General features: G+C 35.7%; 1 protein-coding gene across 1 annotated transcript in view; it reads right to left on the bottom strand.

Moving 5' to 3' along the window:
* map3k2 (mitogen-activated protein kinase kinase kinase 2) overlaps positions 1-21,981 on the bottom strand; it is a 56,572-nt gene that overhangs the window by 19,570 nt on the left and 15,021 nt on the right. The window contains exons 2-9 of the mRNA XM_039756522.1: positions 18,312-18,385; positions 12,235-12,353; positions 10,582-10,622; positions 10,344-10,443; positions 7,612-7,725; positions 6,295-6,391; positions 3,413-3,543; positions 1,800-1,879 (exon numbers count right to left, since the gene is read on the bottom strand). Coding sequence (XP_039612456.1) covers positions 1,800-1,879; positions 3,413-3,543; positions 6,295-6,391; positions 7,612-7,725; positions 10,344-10,443; positions 10,582-10,622; positions 12,235-12,353; positions 18,312-18,315 — 686 coding nt within the window. The 5' untranslated portion in view covers positions 18,316-18,385. The remainder of the gene's footprint in view (positions 1-1,799; positions 1,880-3,412; positions 3,544-6,294; positions 6,392-7,611; positions 7,726-10,343; positions 10,444-10,581; positions 10,623-12,234; positions 12,354-18,311; positions 18,386-21,981) is intronic.

Genomic DNA, 21,981 nt, shown 5'->3' with positions numbered 1-21,981 from the left:
TACACCATCCATTACAAAAAGAGCAGTGGGACTGCATATTACCCATCCTGAAATAAGAATATACACTAAAAATATTATAGGAGAAAATTATTAGGAATAATGTAGACTTGCAATCATCTAATCAGCCAATAACTTAGCAGCAGCGCAGTATGTTAACACATGCAGATATAGGTTAGGAGCTTTATTTAATGTTCACATCAAACACCAGAGTGAGGAAAAAAATGTGATTTCAGCTGTGGCATTACTGTAGATGGCCTGTTTTTAATTTTTCTGTAACTAGTTATCTCTTAAGATTTTCAAGTACAGACCTTTCTCTAGTGTGTACTCAAAATGGTGTGAAAAACAAAAAGAATCCATTGAGCAGTAGTTCTAAAAATGGAAATGCCTTGTTGACGAGAAAGGTCAGGACTGGTCTGAGCTGACAAAAAGGCTACAGTAACTCAGGTAACCTCACTGAGGTGAGCACAAAAAACACTTTAGAACGTTTAGAATGTCGAACCTTGAAGCAGATGAGCTACAACAATAGAAGACTACATCGGGTTCCTCGCCTGTCAGTCAAGAACAGAAACCTGAGGCTGCAAGCTCACCAAAGATTAGAAAAAAATATCCTGGTTTGATGAATCTCTATTTCTCCTGAGGCACACAGATGGTAGGGGCAGAATTTTGTGCCAACAGCATGAATCCATGCAACTAATATGCCTTGTGTCAATAGTCCAGGTTGGTGGTGGTATGGTGTAGGGAATCATTGCTTGAATTCCATTGCCTAATTGAGTATTGTTGCAGACCATGTGCATCCTTTCGTGGCCAAAATTTACCCACTTTCTAATGGTTACTTCCACCAGGATAATGCACAGTCACAGACCAAAAGTTATCATAAACTTTCTTCAGGAACATGAAAGTGAGTTCATTGTTCTTCAGTAGCCTCCTTGGCCACCAGATCTGAATCTAGTAGATTTGCAACATGAGAACACCATTGGTATGTGATAGAAATTAGATTTGCAACATGATTATGCAGCATACAAATTTGTATAAATTGTGCGATATCAACATGGACAAGAATCTCAAATAAATGTGGAATTCATGCAACAAAGAATTGAAGCTGTCTTAAGAGTAAAAGGAGGCCCTATCCAGTATTAGTATAGTGTTCATAATAATTTGCTCAGTGAGTGAATGTGGACATGTGCAAAGGAAATAAACAAATAAAATATTCAGGTAAATGCTGCCAAAAAAAACTAAAATAACTGGCAACCTGACACATTCTTTTCTGGAAACAAACTTTCCATTTGGATGAAGTTTTAAGTCAGAGATACAATAATATAACAATTAGATTTAACACCACGGAAGCAACTAGTGTTTTCCTTGAATGTTGCATAATATAAATATAACTAGATCTATTTACTTGTTGGTACCCTTCATATTTGCCCAACAAATCATGGTACTGTATCTAATTTCAACTAATGTGGGAAATTGTGTTACAAATTTAATGTAGCCATCAATACCATTATGAGTGAGCCATAATTGTGTTAATTCAATTAAGGGCTTTATCTAGAGATCATCCTTACTAATGACAATTGTTCAGAGTTACTAAAATATCGTTTCATGCAGGCAGCTTTATAAGACATAGCAAGGAATAGCCAGGAAAGAAGTTCAGAAGACCATTTGCTTACTAGTGGGGGAAAAAGTGATGCAGCAGGATAAAGCAAGTGTAGAAAACAAAGCATGAATTAAACTACAACAGCAACCACAACATACCAAACACTTTTGTTGTGACAATCAATTCAAAAAACAACTGTCCTTACCTGTCTAGAGGACTATCTAATGAAGGACAACTACCAGAGGCAGAATTTTCAGGACTGCTCAAAGACAAGGGATCTAGCATCTACAAGGATAAAGTACAAATTTAACTAAAAATTAGTTTATGTTACCCAGTTCATTCAAAGCAGAACATCAGAGATTCTGACTTGAAAAGGAGTCTATTGCAGAGCTCACAAAAATAGTCACACACTTACATGAATGAAATTTACAGATAGCAATCAGCCAGGCAGTATTTCACTGAACCATTTTTGAAAATTAGAGTGGAAAGACATGCTTACACAACAACGGGAGTCATGACAACCAAGAGGCTGAATTTAGTAAAATAATTACCACATTAAAAAAAGTGGTAGAAGTAAATGATAACTGAGAATCGCCGTTCAGATTAGTACTACTTTATTTAAAGTCTAGTCTTTAATGCATTAAGGAATTAGAAATTACACGGGGTGGAAAATATAAAGGTACTGCTCAGACACCCAAACAATACTCACAAAATATTACTATTTCATTAATCTGTTCAGGATGTGGCTGCAGGATATCACAAGATGAATTTACGTAAACACTCACACAAAGCCCATTTACTGCCATCAAATAGAATATGAGAGGAAAATAAAAGTGCCCAAAGAAAAACTAATACAAGCATGATGAAAATATGTGAATGCCACAGTTACAGGACCGGGCCAGTTATTCAAACCTAGTTCCCTTGATTTGCATGGCATATACAGTGCTCTCCATAATGTTTGGAACAAAGACACATTTTTCCTGGACTTAGCCCTCTACTCCACAGTTAAAACTTACAAATCAAACAATTCACACACGATTAAAGTGTTTTGTGGCTAACTAGTGGTTTGCATCTTGCAGTGTGGCCTCTCTGTTTCTGTTCATGAAATTTTCTGCAGATAGTCGTCTTTGACACATCCACCATCTGCCTCCTGAAGACTGTTTCTAATTTGTCGTACAGGCATTTGTGGCTTTTTCTTTACCATAGTGAGATTTTTTCTACCATCAGCAGTGGAGATCTTCAGTGGAATACCAGTCTTTTTGTATTACTGAGCTCATCAATTGCTTCTTTGACTTTCATTGAACTTATTGAACAATGACAACTACATACTCCAAAGCACAGAAGAAAGCCTAGGCAGCATATGGCTGCACTAATGAAGCAATGAAACAAACCTGAGGAATCACAAACTTCTGAGACGTCAATTGTCCCAAACATTATGGTGCCCTGAAATGGGGGGACCATGCAGAAAAAGTGCTGTCATTTCTACTTGGTATGGCCAAAATGTAATCAAATTCCCTTAAATCAAAGTCCTCAATTTGCTCTTTAATCATGTCTGAAATGTTTGAATTTTAATTTTAAACTGTGGAGCTGAGGGGTAAATCAAGGAAAAACGTATCTTTGTCCCAACCATTATGGAGGGCACTGTACTTATTTTGTATTGTGCAAGAAGTTTAAACAAAAAAAGGGGTCAGACCTTTCTGAAAAGTATTTTGTCACCTGTAATTTAATACATTTACAGCATAACAGAAGTAATGAATAGGAATGATATACTATATGAATTATAGCAGACGTGAAGCTTCCTGTGTGCAGCATGCTCACCTGGTCCATGCTCTCTGGAATGAATTCTCCTTCACTGTTAATGCTGGTGAAAGAACCGTTACGGGCTACTTGCTGCTGGGCATCTGGCACATATCCCGGAGGAGGTGAACTGCGATCTGTGGAGTGAGCACCTAAGAAGAGAGATACAGCAGATTTCAATTTTATGTCATCTTTGAATATGTTAAACCATGAATTTCATTGAAATATTTTATTTGAAACTATTTTCCTCAAGTATCATTCCTTAATACATTCTTCTCATGTTTTCGCATATTCAGAACTATAAGCTGTCTATCACACACATTTTTTCTCAATAAATTTTCTTATTAGGAAATATTACAAATTCAAAATGCAATGTCTAAAACTTTTGCATTAATTTTCCAACAAATTATTCTTTGGAAAATGTACAGTACATAAATTTATTTTACTTATAGCTGTGGGCACTATCTTCATGGATGCACATTCTAATGCTTAGACTATACTCCCAAAAGAAACCTGTGTTCCTAAACAAAATCAATACTTCTGAATGGTGGTACAAAGTTTTTACTCAAAATAATGACATTGCAGACTCAGAAAAAAGGAATGCACTTCATGGAATGACAGCATTACAAGTTTCACTAAACTTTACTTGTCAGTCCCTTATATAAAACATTTAAATAATGAAATACAAACAATGCATTTTATTTATTTTTAACATAATTTTTCTTTATTTTATATTCTATACACTATAAGGAAACAAGCAATTTCAATAAATAAACATTTTATTAAACACCTAGCACTGTAAAAGATAACATATAAATCTACTAGGTGCACTGAAAAGATAATATGAATTATCACTGTCAGGAACCTTGGTATGAACTTGGATGACTCTTTGTCCTTTTTATAATATTTTTCCCATATCAAATCATTTGGAGGATTTAATGGAATGCTTAGAATTAGGTATAGATAGTTGGATAGAGAAACAGATAAACTTTATATCTTCACTGGGGGAAATTTGGCTTTTTGCAGCAAGCTCAATCAATAAATAATATTATGACAAACAACAAACCCATGTCAAATATAAACCAGAATGACTAAAAAGAAAGAAAAAATTCTGATATGGCAGTTACAGATGAATGGAGAGCCATTCTTAACATGATTCTGCTGAATAATTCATTGGCTGAAAGTGTGTTCAGTGATAGTGTGTCAGACGGTGGATGTGTAGCATTGTTTACAATGGCATTCAGTTTTGTTTTAATTCTCTCCTTCGCTACTACCTGCAGGGGGTCAGGAATGTTTCCCATAAATTTCTTATTTCTTATTTAGTTTCTCTGTGTTATGAGACCAGTCCAGCCTATCACTGATGTAGACCTCCAAGTATCTGTAGCAATGCAACACCTTCACAACCACTCCCTAAATAATGACTAGGCGTTAAGACTCATTGGTACATTGAAAGTCAGCAACCAGCTCTTTGGTTTTGAAGATGTTAAGTTGCACATAATTCTTTCTGTGCCAACAAAAAAAGTTATCCGCCTGACTCTTATACTGTACTCTGTCTCATTTCCCTTATCAATACACCCTATAAGTGCAGAATCATCAAAGAATTTATGCAAGTGACATGACCTAGTGTTAAATGTATAGTCTGAGGTGTACAGAGTGAAGTCATTGACTCTCACAAACTGCAGCCTCCCTGACAGAAAACCATAGGCCTAACCATGTACATATCACTGAGCTTACCCCTTGCAGCTTGTGCTTTTGATTGTGATTCAATTAAAAATTTGTATGTACTCCTTTTTGTTGAAAAATGAGGTTGATCACATTATTTATTTATTACTTTTACTGTTTAACTATTTATCAGTGCCTCCATCCCCAAAAAAGCTCCATACTCCAAGTTAGTAACCAAAGGACTCACTAATTACATGTTCTAGAGAAAAAACTGGGTATGCAATCAATAGCATACAAATAGTCGACAGGCTTCTTAGTCTTAAACCGTGCAAACTTTATAGACCTAGTAATTTCTGGCGATTACTGCTACAGCACAGCTGACAAGACACAGTTACTATTTGGGCTTTACCATGTATATAGGTATATTTTTGTATAAAGTTCATGATGTATTCCTGTTTCAGCATTAAGTTTATGTTGTATTTTTGTGCTCATCAGTATATTTAATACAAATGTAATGAATAAATAAATATGCACAGCCCACGATTAGTTTCATGAACTTGTGAAAGACATGAACTTAGAAATTAGTTTGCTATCCTTGAATCATATATACTTTTGAAGGAATAAATTCAAGCATAAGTATGAAAAAAAAATCTTAATAACTACTGACTACTTAAAATATAAAGATACACTATACATAAACATTAGGCTCCAGCCCCCCACAACCCTGCTCTGGACAAGGTGGGCTTAGATAATGGTATGCTGTGGTATATATACACATTTTTGTCATAGTTTAATACACCTGTATTTCTATAGAAAAAACTTTTATAATCACTGCTGTTGCCAGGAAAAAAATGAATATTGTTGCTGCTTTGAATATACAGGTAATTGGGATGGAAACAATGAAAGACTTCCAACAAGGGTATATAAGGCTCAATTTACTTTTCCATTAAGGTACTGATAAAGAGCCAAACTTGACTTCTGCTGACTAAAAAAAGTGGTTGGCAATATAGCCTAGTTTGTTGCCTTTACATTATTATACATTTTTCCATTTCCAAAACTGTTGATGTATAAGTGTTTTTATTAGTGTTGATGTGTTATATAATAAATTTAGAATGTTAACATTTACTTTAATATTGCATGTCATCAATTTTAGTTAATCAAAATAGTTAACATAAAAATATCCTATTAAACTCATAAAATAAGACAAACTATTACAAAACCAGAAGAAAATCACAACTTACCTATCAATGATAGCATATTCCTTTCAGTACCTTTAAATGCTGTATTATCCAAGTCCTCCAGGGATGGTAACATTAGCTCCATAGTATTAGCAGAAACCTAAAACAGGATGGGAGGTAGAAGTGTTCAGTCCAAATTTTACAGATACAGGGAAATAGTAAAATGGTTAAGGTTCAAAATAAAGCTAACTGTTAAACTATATCTTTGAACAGTCTCCATTTATTGCATCAAAGAAAGTGAAAATAATATCTTTGTCTGTAGTAGCGCTGAATTGTGGCTACCTAGATAACAGTCAAGACATATATATGTATGTGCCCCAGTTTAACTTAAGACTAGAATTCCCTTTGTATTAGAATTTTTATGCTCTCTGTGTACATACTATAGTTTTCACCTTTATATTCTGGTTTCTTTTTGCAGTCCAAACACATGCATTCTGGTTGACTGCCATCTCCAACCCTTGCAAAAATGACAGTATGCATTTCTGTTAGTAAGGACCCTGTGATTTGGATTACTAGTTTGTACACATTTCTAGTGGGTCAAGCTCATATTCCCTTAGACCATAAAATTAATAGTGATGTCTGAATGAAGAGAAATTGTACAATTGAAAGAAATAACAAGAATCATGTGCAGATAATTTTTGACTATGATGAATGATTAAATAATATACTAAACCACTGTATTATCTGTATTCATATCTGTGTATTCAAATGAATTACTCTGTATTGATATCAGTTGTATTACTCGGTGCACTCCAATGTTATATGATGATTACAGACAAATATGGTGTCTGCCAAATGTGAAACAATGCTGTATACACTCTCCTAAAGCTATTTAGGATTAAGATTAACTTTCTTTCAACACTGCAGTTTCACCTACTTGTGAGATTTCTGTGACCTTAATAGCTGGCACAAGGTTGATTAGTAACTACTGAATATGATTAAATTTGCTGTGTATTTCTGTAAGAAAGAAAGAAGAAAAGCAACAGTGGGAGTAAATATGTATTCAGTGGGTTTCATGGGCATACTGAGTGCAACTACATTTCGTCAGTGTCAAATTAAGCACATACATCATAAACTGCTCTCTTTCCCATATTGTCATTTGATCAGCATTAAAATTAAGACACAGTGAGAGGTGACAGAGAAGCAGGGTGAGCCAAGATAGCATAAAGAACAGCCTTTCTGACTTGATTTGATCTCTGCTTTCTCTTTTTTATTTTGAAAAACACCACATGAAAGCTAAACTGACTTTATTGCTCCCAAGATTTTCAATTAACCAGTAAAATAACACTGATGTATACCTCTATTCAAGCTCTTTCTTACCTGATTGTTCATTTGCAAAACTAATAATATCCTCAGACTCTTCATGTGGACACTGCGATCAAGCAGCTCAACTGCTTTGTCGAGATCATCTTGTGTAGTCAAGGGTATCACCAACTTCAGGATATAACAAATAAAATGATTTTATTATATTCGGAAAACCTGATTGTTTACATCAAGAAAAAAAAAAAAGATCAATGTCAAGAAAATGTCTTTTTTTACAAAAGTAAAAATAACACATTTAATGCATTTGTCTAAAACATGTCTTGTATTTAAAATAATTAATATACATACAATAATGTGCTTAAGATTTTGTTAGGGGCGCTAAAGGCTAGTGCAAATCCACTGGAAGGGATACGAGCAATCTTTTAGAAAAACAAAGTAGAAAGTTCTCTCTTAAAGAACATAGTAATGTGGCTTCTTTTCTGATTAATATACCTCACACACTTTAAAAAAAAAAAACAGAAGCTATACATATTCGATTTCCTAAATCGCCCTGAAATTCTTTCCCAGTAAAAACTTGTCTTCTATATATTTATCTACCATAATTGTAGTTTGGCATATTGCATGAACTATATTCCGCAAAATGGATTTTTCTCATTGTATCTAAATTTTATTACAATAATTATTCTCATTCACAGCTAAAGTTGTAGAATCATGTTTGAAGTGAGATCCTTATGCATGCGGTGACACTCTGTTTTGCACAAGAGGGACACTTGAAATTCACATTGTTAATAATCCTTATTATCATATTATTACAGCAGCAGGACAATGTTAACCTGTTATATTACAATAACAGTCAAAAAGAGGCAAATAAGCTATTACAAGTATTTCGTGTTCAGTATATTAGCTACTTCCACGAACCAAGTGTTAAGAATCTCTTTTAGATTCAAAAGTTTTTCCAATAATTTAAGGGATAAAACTATAAAACTACAACCATTTTCTTAAAAAAGGGGGAAACACCTTTGTATTGTAATGGGTGGCTTTTAATTAGTTACTATTAAAAAATAAATCATCTTCTAATATACATAAGGTACTTTTGTCATCTTTTCAACTCTGAAAAAATAAGGCAAAAGTTACATTTCCGAAAGAAAGATGATGATTATTCAGGCACTAAAACACACAGAAAAGCTGACAGGAAAACACAGTGTGCAAGACAATTACATTACATTACATTACTGGACCCCATGACTGCCTGGGGGGTTGCCAACCGGGATCCCGAGTTGTTTCATCATGTAGTGGGTGCGGCAACGCACTGTACCAGTGTATGCTCCCCAACCTGACTTGACTTGATCATTAAAAATAATGTTGTATTTATATCAAGATAGATTTGCATGCTGTGTGTCACCAATGTTATTACAGGCTATTAATTGTCTGTATTTGTCATACAGTAATGGTGGTAGATATTTGGAATATCTGAATGCTTTTTGTATTGAATACTGTTAATAAATCTACTAAGAATAAAGTGATGTTTAGCATTTTAGGTAATCCAGTTTCTAAACATCATTCTATTACATGATCATGTAGAAAATGTTTTATAGATGACAATATGTTTAAATAACATATAAGTATTAAAATCAAGCAACTGAACACTTGTTCATTAAAAAAAGTACTCACATTGTATGCTGTTTATTCTGTAGGTAAAAAAGCTGGACATATCACAATCTGTGCATGACAGGTTAGTTTGAAAGGATATCATTGAAAATAAGCCTCACATGCCAGTTACAAAGGCAATAAAATACTTAGGTTTATTGCAGATTATTAAAAATTAAATATGTTTAAATGTGAAGTAGGGTTTTGTTCAAATCCAAAAACACATTTTTGCTTCCAGCTCAAATATAGACAGAGCAACTAAAATGCTTTAACTTGATGGAGAGACAAGATATTGAGAGCACCTGCCTTAAATAAATGTTATCAAAACATCTACTGCATGTGGAAAAAAGCTTAATGTTTAGGTAAAAGAAGTTTCTACAGAAAACTGAAATGTAGTCTACTGTCACTTTCAACATCATTAAATAATAAACTACACCAACACCATTTAAATTATGTACTTTATATGTTTTATGCAAAATTAATAAAGGTTCCTAAACCTGGTATTGCTTTCTGTTTATTTTTGAGAGATGCATTAGGGGCTAACCAATACCCTGTCAGGATTGTTTTCACATATAAAATGGTCACTCTGGGATTTTTATATTATCACGTATACTGCAACCACAGTACACAACAATATGATTTCAATATAAAATTTAGTTAATATCACTCAGTAGAAGCCATTTTGAGATCAAATACTATAACCCTGCATTCCTAGTGCAAGTTTTTGTTTTTTTTAACATGACTATATGAAGTCTCTTCCTCTTGCAGAATCAATCTCATTCACACAAGAACAAGTATGCTGGCCACCAATGCTAACTCCCTTTCTCATGCACTCTTATGCTACTATTATTTCTGCCCATCTCATTTATTAAAGTGAAAAAAGAAAATGTATTAATTTATGACAGCATTACACAAGCAAAACTCCCATACCTGAAAAGCCCATAAAATAATGCAAACCTACTATTGTTTTATCCTATTAAAAAATAAATGACAGTAATGAAATCTTAGCTTCTGGGCTTTGTGCATTTTCCCTAAAAGTTGTAATATTATTATTATTATTACTATTAAATCATCAGTTTTACTTAGAAACGCAAGTCTTTCTTAAGTACATAGCACAAAAGTAGCTATCTTTGTTAACATACCTCATTATTTGTATAATGCAGGTCCATTGCTTGGCCAAAAGCAACTTTGGCTTTTAAAAAGAGGTCCTCTAGTTTCACTGGGCGGGGAAACTGAAGAATTCTTAAAATCAGAACAGGAGAAATCATTAGGAGCTTATCCCACAGTAACATTAAAGAAACTTTCATTTTCATATTAGCACACTCTAAAACAGTTAAGAATAACATCTAGATTTTTTCCTGTGACCTAAAGTAGTCCTACCTCTTTTCACCTTTGTATTCAAATTTTACTCGGACATCATTCTGTAAACAGAAGACAATAAGCTTAGAAACAGCCTAAATAAAAACTAAGTAGAAAAACTCCTGTCATCTTCAACTGATTCTGTTAAATAAATAATTTTGATTACCCTTCTGAAAAATTCTGTCTGTTGTCCTGTTATACTCAAAACAAAGATTGGAAAAAATCTAAGCATAGAAACATAAAATAAGAATATTTAAACTCCTACATACTGGACATTCCAGTAATATAACCTAGGCATAACAAAAAAAGGCTTCATTATATTTATTTAACGAATCATTACCAATCTGAAAAATACTGATATGAATTTGATATTAAATTGGTACGTAAGCAGTGTTAACACTCCATATCTTCACACCAGGCACATTATAGCTAAACCATTTTACAGGGCAGTGAAAGTCTTTGGTAAGTCTTTTTCTTCTGCATTGTTAAAGGAGTACACAGGTGGCTGCTTTAATACGTTATTTAACCTTCACATCTTCAGCCACACATTGATACAGAGAAATTTAATTATATAGTCTTTACTAACTTATTACTCTCTTGCTCTGTGTCTCTTCATTCGAAAAAAATGGAGGAATGTAGTGAATGCTCTTGGTGATCCTTCAAGAAGCAGTTAAGAATGCAAATTACTACAGACTAAGTTAACGTAAGGTATTTGTGAACGGGAGGGTGCGAGTATGTTGATAAGGAAGCATCTAATCATCACATATCATAGAGAAACAGGAACATCCTTCAAGCAGTCATCAATAAAATGAAGAACAAAGAACATCCCTAGCACAACCTCACTCGCTAACACAGAGTACCTCTTGACTTTCAGCATACTTCATAGTCTTTTGAATTGTGTTGTGTCTCTTTTGTGCTGGTGAACTGGTATTTCCCTTTTGGACATTAAGTACCCATGTAGGTTATGAATGACTTCAACTACTGTAAAAGTGCCTGTGTTATTATCTGGCTGTGTTGAACTAGCACTTGTATCACTACCCGCATTATCTGGCTGTGTTGAACTAGTACTTGTATCACTACCCAAGTATTTTTTTCAGCAGTTTGTGAGAGAAAATTTTTTTGAAAACATAGGTTTGATTTTTGTAGTAACACACTGCACTGTAAGTCTTTCTAAAGCACCCCATGAATGCATCAACTGGCGAGGTTGATCTTTTTTTATAGGGAATCTTCCAGCACAATTCACCACTGGTATAGATGGAATATTAGGCATCATTACATATTTCACAAAAATGACTTGTAATATCAAACAACTTCATTTCCTCATTTGCTTTATTAGCAAATTAAACTTGCCTTCCTTTCTTCTGTAGCACATTTGAATAGTGGGGCATTCACAAGCACACTATAATTGAAAGTATGCAAACTATGAAAGCTTTTCACTTTGAAGTAGAAGTTTTCTGCTTTAGTGAAGATCTGAAGTTAGTCACTAAGTGAAGTCCTTCACAATAAGGACTTCTTAACAATAGTTTTTTAAAAATTCTACTAATGTCTATTTCTGTATCTTAAGATATTTCCAGCTAAGTATTTTGCATGATAACATATTCAATTTTAAGACATAATAAATAAATAACTTTAACATCAAAAGTATGTATTTCAAATTTCCTTACTATATATTACCTGATTCTTAGGAGAAGAGGCCTTAGATTTTCCAATGTCAGATAATGACATGACAGGACGGCTGGCCCTATGCAGCTCAGCCAGATCCTGCATGATTGAGTTCAATGCTTGCTGCTCATCTGAAAATAGAAGACAAATTAAATGAACACCATTAGCATAAAAGTTAATAAAACAAAAAAATTATGAAATTTATAGGTACACCACCATGTAAACATACATGCTACATTTATAAAATCTGCTTGCATCCTTGCAATAAATCATTACTCTGCCAGTAGCAGAAAAAAATTTTTAACTCACTTTTGACTAGACCATTTAAAATAGCAATTTTACTTTTTTTTTGCTATTCTGAAAAAGAGTATCTTCCATGTTTTAGATGAAAGAACAATTTTAGATTTCTGCTTTGGTTACGGGAAACATAACTTCACATTCTCCTGAAACAATATTTTGATATTGTGTGGAATTTATGGTTCACCAACCTATGACAATGCCATCTCTATGCCTCTAGGCTTGCAGGTGATCATCTAAGTCACAGTTGTCAAACTCCAGTCCTGGAGGGCCGCAGTGGCTGCAGGTTTTCATTCTAACCATCTTCTTAATTAGTGACCAGTTTTTGCTGTTAATTAGTTTGCCTTCATTTTATTTAACTTGACTCGGGTCCCTTTGTTGTTTGTTTTTCCTAAATTAGCAGCCAAATAATAGTGAGGCACCAAAACGAGCCGCCACATGACCAGCTAACCTGTGCGCATCACAAAATATCTGAAAATAAAGAAAGGTGAAGGTCTCAGTCAAGTTGATCTCTCAGTTCATGAAAACATTTTGTGTTCTTAGAAAAAATTGAAAATCAACAGTTTTGGAAATGTCTGCTGTAGCAGAATAAGAGCAGCAAACTAGCCATGGAATTAAATAACGGGTTTAATTAACAGCAAGAATCGGCTTCTAATTAAGAAAATAACTGGAGTGAAATTGGGAGTTTGAAGCCCCAATTTAGCTGGTCCTCTTTTGGCTTATTTTATGTCTCATTCCTGTTTGGCTGTCATTTAATGAAGAAAAGAATCAATTCAAAGCACAGAAACCTTAAAAACATGGCTATTAAAATGAAGGGGAAAAGAATTTAATTAGCAGTGAAAACTGGTCACCGCTTAGGAAAAGGGTTAGACTGAATACCTGCAGTCACTGCGGCCCTCCAGGCCCGGAGCTCGACACCCCTGGTCGAAGTGATTCCTAGCAATTAAAGACATTAATTTAAGTTCTTCTTGGTTAGCATGGGTTTTTACTTTGCACCACTCAAAGGAAACCCATTTAACTGTCTTTTTAGTTGTTTAGTCATGAACATTGACTTCAGTAGTATTAGAAAAATAATTTAAATTAAAAAATTGCCAATTAAACCGATATGTTTGCTCACTCTTACATTAAATCTCTGATGATTAGCATACTGCTAGCATTACAACAGACCTACTGACCTCTTCATGGGAGTAACATCAAACAAATCAGATATCAGAACATTTCTAGACACTGAGAAAGAGTGAGACTATTGGCCATAAATTATGTAAAGTGCAACAACCAGAAGATAATATCACTTTAAAGTAACTGCATCCATGCAGAATTTGTTTAGAAGTCTGTAATGAATAAAGAATCATTAAAGTCTGAAGAAAGCCTGAGTTTTAAATATTTCAGCAAATATTACAACTCTAGTGCACTTTCTCTTTCCCAAAGTAAAAAGAAAAAAATGACTGCAGATATTTGAATGTCACATTCAGTCAATGTAACAGTTATTACTAGTATTCAAACATATGCTTTTTTAAAATTAATTATGGATTAAATACTGCCAAAAAGATTCATCAGTTCTAATATAAATAAATAAATATAAAGCTCCAAGAGGCTGAATTCTGCCCAGCTTTGAATGCACCTTATGCATTCTTCCTATGCGTTTGTGTTTTTGTCCCTTCTCCAGATATGAAAGACACAAGATGTAGGTCAACTGGTAGCTCAGATAAACGTATGTTTGTATGAGTGAGTGTTCCCTGTTGTACAATGTCATCATGTCCAAATGCTTGATGCTGCCCGGATCATCTAAGATATTCTATGATCCTTAAAAGAACTACGTGACTTTAGAAGATGTGCAGGTGAGTGGACAGATGGATGGAAAATATTTTTCCTAATCGATTTACATTTATTATGCTTCAAGCTGGGCAACCAAGTGACTGAAAAAAATGTAAGTTCTTTAATTTCCAGTTGCAGAAAAATGATGGCTGACACTTTTTCATACTAACAAGGCAAATCAGGGAAGAGAAAAATTGAGACTGAGTTTCACACATTTTGTTTTCATGGAGCAAAACTGTGCCTGAAATCTGGACAGATACTAAGAGGCCATTTAATCGGCAGAAAACTAGAAAAAAAACACAAAAGTGAGAACTAAAACCATACATATATTTTAAATTTAAAAAAAAATCTCACTAGAATGCATCAGCTACTGTTAAGACAGTTTGTGCAAGTGTAACAAAACAGTCTATTTAGGTCAAGAAGTGTTAGGTGGTCACCTAATTAAAAATTGTTCCTGTGGTGACTGAAAATAATAGTTAGGATTCTCTTTCTGTCTTGCATTATTTAAACACATGCATTTCACAATTTCAGGATATTATCCAGGCCCTTTTAAAAACATATTAAGATGAAGTTGTTAATGAAAGCACATGTTCATTTCACTTTTTACAAGAAGTAAAATAATTTTTACAAAAATTTTGTTGATAAAATAATATGTGCATTGAAAATTAATAACAAATTAGAATTTAAAATTAAGTGTCAGTTTCAGAGAATTACACATCTCATGAATATTTTTTAATGAAAAAATGGAAATGGCAAAAACATTAAAATATGCCATCAAACAAATAACTACATTATTTATTTAAAATAAAAAGAATCCAGCAACAGGGGATGCACAAACCAGTGTGTTTCTTCATGCCGGCCCCAAGCCCAGATAAATGGGGAGGGTTAAGTTATGAAAGGCATCCGGTGTAAAATTTTGCCAAATCAATATGCGGAAAACAATACAAATTTCCATACTGGATCAGTTGAGCCCCAGGTTACAACGATTGCCACCTGTACTGTTAACCAACAGGCAGCTGGCAGAAATTGGGCGGCTGTTGGCTGAACAAGAAGAAGGAGAAGAAGAAGGGGGAGACGTGTCCGGAGGCAGGATGTGAGGAGGAAGGTAAAGAGAGTTGAACTGAGGGTACGAACTTTGAATGTTGGCAGTATGACTGGTAAGGGGAGAGAGTTAGCAGATATGATGGAGAGAAGGAAGGTTGATATATTGTGCATGCAAGAGACTAAATGGAAGGGGAGTAAGGCCAGGTGGATTGGAGGTGGATTCAAATTGTTCTATCATGGTGTTGATAGGAGGAGAAATGGGGTAGGAGTTATTCTGAAGGAACAGTATGCCAAGAGTGTTTTGGTGGAGAAAAGAGTGTCAGACAGAGAAATGATTATGAAGTTGGAAATTGGAGGTGTGATGATGAATGTTGTTAGTGCATATGCCCCGCATGTTAGGTGTGCGATGGAGGAGAAAAAAGATTTTTGGAGTGAGTTGGATGAAGTGATGAACAGTGTACCCAAGGGACAGAAATTGGTGATTGTAGAAGATTTCAATGGACATGTTGGCAAAGGGAACAGAAGACACAAGGAGGTGATGGGTAGGTATGGTGTCAAGGAGAGGAATGAAGAAGGTCGGATGATAGTGGATTTTGCCAAAAGGATGGACATGGCTGTGGTGAATACATATTTTAAGAAAAGGGAGGAACATCGGGTGATAAACAAGAGTGGAAGAAGATGCACAAAGGTAGATTACATCCTATGCAGAAGAGTCAATCTGAAAGAGACTGAAGACTGCAAAGTGGTGGCAGGGGAAAGTGTAGTTAAGCAGCATAGGATGGTGGTCTGTAGGATGACCTTGGAGGTCAAGAAGAGGAAGAGAGTGAGGGCAGAGCCAAGGCTCAAATGGAGGAAGTTGAAAAGGGAAGACTGCAAGGTTGAGTTTAGGGAGAAGGTGAGACAGGCACTGGGTGGTAATGAAGAGTTACCAGACAGTTGGGAAACTATAGCAGATGTAGTAAGGGTGACAGCAAGAAGAGTGACTGGCGTGACATCTGGAAAGAGGAAGGAGGAAAAGGAAACCTGGTGGTGGAATGGGTAAGTAAAGGAGAGTATACAAAGGAAGAGGATGGCAAAGAAGAAGTGGGATAGTCAGAGAGATGCAGAAAGTAGACAAGAGTACAAGGAGATAAGGCACAAGGTGAAGAGAGAGGTGTGGAAGGCTAAAGAAAAGGCGTATGATGAGTTGTATAAGAGGATGGACACTAAGCAAGGAGAAAAGGAACTGTACCGATTGGCTAGACAGAGGGAACGAGCTGGGAAAGATGTGCAGCAGTTTAGGGTGATAAAGGATAACGATGGAAACGTACTCACAAGAGAGGTGAGTGTGTTGAGCAGATGGAAAGAGTACTTTGAGAGGCTGATGAATGAAGAGAACAAGAGAGAGAAGAGGTTGGATGATATGGAGATAGTGAATCAGGAAGTGCAATGGATTAGCAAGAAGGAAGGACAGCTTTGAAGAGTATGAAGAATGGAGAAGCCGTTGGTCCAGATGACATACCTGTGGAAGCATGGAGGTGATTAGGACAGATGGCAGTGGAGTTTTTAAGCAGACTGTTTAATGAAATCTTTGAAAGAAGTGTACTGGTGCCAATATGTAAAAATAAGGGGGATGTGCAGGACTATAGTAACTACAGGGGGATAAAATTGATGAGTCACAGCACGAAGTTATCGGAAAGAGTAGTGGAAGCTAGGTTCAGAAGTGAAGTGTTGATTAGTGAGCAGCAATATAGTTTCATGCCATGAAAGAGCACTGCAGATGCAATGTTTGCTCTGAGGATTTTGAAGGAGAAGTATAGAGAAGGCCAGAAAGAGTTGCATTGCATCTTTGTGGACCTGGAGAAAGCATATGACAGGGTGCCTCGAGAGGAGCTGTGGCATTGTATGAAGAAGTTGGGAGTGGCAGAGAACTACATAAGAGTTGTACAGGATATGTACGAGGGAAGTGTGACAGTGGTATGGTCTGCTGTAGGATAGGTGGATGCATTCAAGGTGGAGGTGGGATTACATCAGGGATCGGCTCTGAGCTCTTTCTTATTTGCAATGGTGAAGGACAGGCTGACAGACGAGATTAGAAAGGAGTCCCCGTGGTCTATGATGTTTGCGGATAACATTGTGATCTGTAGCGATAGTAGGGAGCAGGTTGAGGAGACCCTGGAGAGGTGGAGATATGCTCTAGAGAGGAGAGGAATGAAGGTCAGTAGGAACAATACAGAATACATGTGTGTAAATGAGAGGAAGATCAGTGGAATTGTGAGGATGCAAGGAGTAGAGTTGGCGAAGGTGGACGAGTTTAAATACTTGGGATCAACAGTACAGAGTAATGGGGATTGGGGAAGAGAGGTGAAAAAGAGAGTGCAGGCAGGGTGGAATGGGTGGAGAAGAGTGTCAGGAGTAATTTGTGACAGACAGGTATCAGTAAGAGTGAAAGGGAAGGTCTACAGGATGATAGCGAGACCAGCTATGTTATATGGGTTGGAGACAGTGGCACTGACCAGAAAGCAGGAGACAGAGCTGGAGGTAGCAGAGTTAAAGATGCTAAGATTTGCACTGGGTGTGACGAGGACAGATAGGATTAGAAATGAGTAAATTAGAGGGTCAGCTCAAGTTGGACAGTTGGGAGACAAAATCAGACAGGCAAGATTGTGTTGGTTTGGACATGTGCAGAGGAAAGATGCTGAATATATTGAGAGAAGGTCGCTAAGGATAGAGCTGCCAGGGAAGAGGAAAAGAGGAAGGCCTAAGCGAAGGTTTATGGATGTGGTGAGAGAGGACATGCAGGTGAGGGGTGTAACAAAGCAAGATGCAGAGGACAGAAAGATATGGAAGAAGCCAAAAGAAGAAGAAGAAGATTTATTTAAAATAAAAAGACAATAATAGGACAATGTGAGACACAATTAAAGTAGCAAACTTTATATATAAAAAAAACTTACCCATAGCAGCAGCAGGCTAATAGACCCAAGTCTTAAAGGAAATTGTTTTCTTCCATTAGCAGTCCCTTTTCTACCTGAAAAATGGAAATATTCCATAAATATGTGTAAAATGATACATCATCATCAAATTTCACTAATGTAGTAAGAAATAAGACAGTAATCCTCTCTTTCTCCATGATAGCCTTCAGAACAGAGAGGTGTGGAAATATACATATTCTAAATTCACAAAATGTATTTGTGCAGGCAGGACAATTAATTTTTACTTAAAACTAATAGAAAATATACAATTACAGTACTAATGAATTGGCAGTTAATGAGGGAAATGCAAACAACTTGGCAGAATACTGAAACAAATTCAATACTTGATTTTTTAGGCAGGGAGATATTGATTTATGTTTGAAGGGCTGCATTGTATGTATTATTAAGCTGTGCTCGACTATTCCAGGAAGAGTTTACAAACAGGAAGTTTTATAATATAAATCAGGGTAGGTGAAAAGGGGAGAGTCTACTGGTAGGTTAGGACCTTAAAATCAAAGTTTGGAAACCATTGGTTGTGTACAAAGACATTTTTAAGAGCTTTTTATTTAATTTTCCTAAAATTTCTCATATGTTATGGTGCCAGTTACACAATAAATTACCCAAAAATGTGATATGGCACTGCCAAGTCTGACTTGTGGCTGTTTTTCTTTCTCCATGTTGTCATAGCAACATATGTGGTAGGCAACTCCCTGCATCTTTAAATCAAGAATGTTCAAGACAGCAAAGGCAACTATATTCAAAGTGATCTTCATACATTACCTATTTCGGCATAAAAGCCAAACTTCCAAGAGACACGCTTGTGTTACTATTGATTGATTACTTCCTTGCAGACACATAAAAACTTAAAATTGATTAAATAAAAAGGGTATATAGTGCAGATACTTATGTTGATGTCTTGCTGTTTCTCATACTACAGGACAAAAAGCTAATGGCCATTAATGCACCTGATTATTGATACCTAAAGTAAGTATTCCTAATCAGAAAATTTTCCACAGCATATTATCCTTGTGTTTAACATACTTCTATGGACAAAACACAAGGAATGCTGTATTAGGCATGCTACAGTATAATTGACAATCCAGACAGTATTTGAACTACAAAGGGAGGAAACATGACACTGAAAAAACGTCCAGAAGCCCAATAAGAGGATTCTACAGGCAGATAAGTTTCATTTTTATTGCCAATTTTAAGATTTAAATTTAGAAGCATATATTTTCAGTGCATAATTAATATATAAAATAGCAGCTGAAAAGTTGTTTCAATACATTATGTCCCACTTACTGAATATGTACTTCTAAGAGCTATACGTAAAGACTCCACATTCTCCTTTACCAATCAAAATACGCTTCCTAACGTGTTAACTCCTTGGTGTAAATTCTTTTTTTCTCTTTGACCCCCATGATCTGACTAACAGTATTTGCCTGTAATAACAGAGAATTCTGGGGGTTAATTTCTGCGAAATATACTTCACACTGATGTTGTCACTTATTGACATCTAGCCAGCAAACTCCTCAACATGGTCCTGCTTGGCAAAAAAATATTTACAACTCCACAACTATTAATTTTCTTGTTTATATTAGCACTAAGAAATTTAAAAAACCTCCTTATATCAGTAGCAATCATATGACTTTAAAATTTCATCTGCCATATAGTTTACTTCAATGTATAATTTCACAAAAATCTAACTGTTACTGCATGCACAGCTTCAAATGAACCTAGACTGTCTAACAAATTGATTTTGAAGGGGCTCACATTCGGCACACTTTATAGTGTTGAAAATTTAATTTTAAAAGGATACATTTGCCATTTTTCCTGATCAATCCACATTCAGTAACCCATAAGAACAAAGTGAATTAAAATTCAAAACTGAAATTTCTCATCTATGTAAGTATTCAGACCCTTTACTTTTATACTCCAACTTGTGGTCGGGTGCATCCTCTTTGCTTTAATTATCCTGAAGGTGTGTCTAGAACTTGATTGGAGTTCAACTGTAGCACTGTTTATCTCCTGCCCAATACCATTCCTACAATGAAGCATGATGATGGCTTTGATGGCAGCACCATGCTATTGGGGTGCATCGACAAGGAAGCTGGTCAGAATTGAGGGAAATATCCATGCAGACTACTAAAGAGAGGTCCTTGAAAAAAAAAAAAAAACTGTTTCTAGAAGTCACATAACCACTTGTAGTCAGTACTAACATGGACATAATTTGTTTAGAGATGAACAATCACCATTCTTCTATTGTTTCTACTTTTATTTGAGTAAAAGCAATTACCAATGATGTGAACTCAGAGGAGTTCCAATCTCTCAAAATTGTGGAAATGTTCAGAACTTCGTTTAATTCAACAAAATGCATTGAAGCCAATGGAGAAGGAGGAACTGAACTACTTTAGAGTGGATTATAATGGTCCAATGATCTTTTAAGCATCCCTGAAAGGTAGGGAAGCACCTGTTAACTAGTGCTGCACAGTATACAGGTACTGAAACAGTACAGAAAAACACAATTATTAAAATTGAACAGTACCAGCATTTTAGGAATTTAGATATCAAAAGTTAACAATAGTTTTGAAAGACCTTGTGCTCAGCTCTTTATACTTCCACCATCAGAAAGGCTGTAGACTTTCTGGGGGACATACTTTTTATCACTGCAACTTGTGAAACATGTCACTGACGTATTATGGAGAGCTTTAATTTCTGTGTCACAAAAATATAATAAATTTTCCTCAACTTCCATCTTAAAACCTATTAAAAAATACCATCTCGGAAGACTGACAGCAAAGACATATATAAGAAAGGCATGGAGAGGAGGAACTGACAGATGAGCTTGAAAGATTTAGAGACTGTGGCACTAGAATAACAAAGAAGAAAAACATTTTTAAACACAGTGGGCATACAGAGTTGCTTTCCATAGTACTTGCAGTGCTGTGTACCTGTATGCATTTAAATTGTATTTTATAAAGGCTTAATTCTGTATATATAAATAGCAAATTATTTACCAGTCGGTACAGTTTTTTGATAACCTCCACAGCTAGTGGCAATACCACTATAGTGCAAAAGTCAAAGCCACATGAAAATCAGACTGTAAAAAAGTCAGGTAACAGCCTCTAATTAATGTTAAATGCATAAACTTAATCTGTTCCGTAGGGAGGAGCTCACTTCATAGGAAAAATTATAACAAGGTGCTTAACGTAGTGGAAGGGCATAGAATGCTGTGGAGCACATAATATTGCAGGACAGAGAGAAAGAAGATAGCACAGTAAAGTAAAGATATAGACACCTCTGCATTTATTTATGTATGTTGTGGTACATGGCCGGCTTGTCATCCTGGCTAATACCCCCAGGCACTATGGAGGTGCCCCGAAGACCAGCAGGGAGTCATGGACTATGTAGTTTTTATACACGACCCTGCTGGATACCACAGGGGCCGCAAGAGGGAGCTGCAGGGAGGACCGAACACTTATTTGTGCCCTATAACCTGGAAGTTCGTCAAAGGAAGAGCGACGGCTTCCGGGGTGAAGAAAAGAACTTTTTACCTGACCCGGAAGTGATACAGGATCACATGGACTGGGGATTGGGAACACTTCCGGGTCAGGGAATATAAAAGGACTGTGAGAGCTCCCAGACAGCGAGC

This window comes from Polypterus senegalus, chromosome 6, assembly GCF_016835505.1.
Source record: "Polypterus senegalus isolate Bchr_013 chromosome 6, ASM1683550v1, whole genome shotgun sequence".
Classification (NCBI taxonomy): domain Eukaryota; kingdom Metazoa; phylum Chordata; class Cladistia; order Polypteriformes; family Polypteridae; genus Polypterus; species Polypterus senegalus.
Note: the sequence above shows the minus strand (reverse complement) of the source record. Positions and strands in the feature narration are given on the sequence as shown.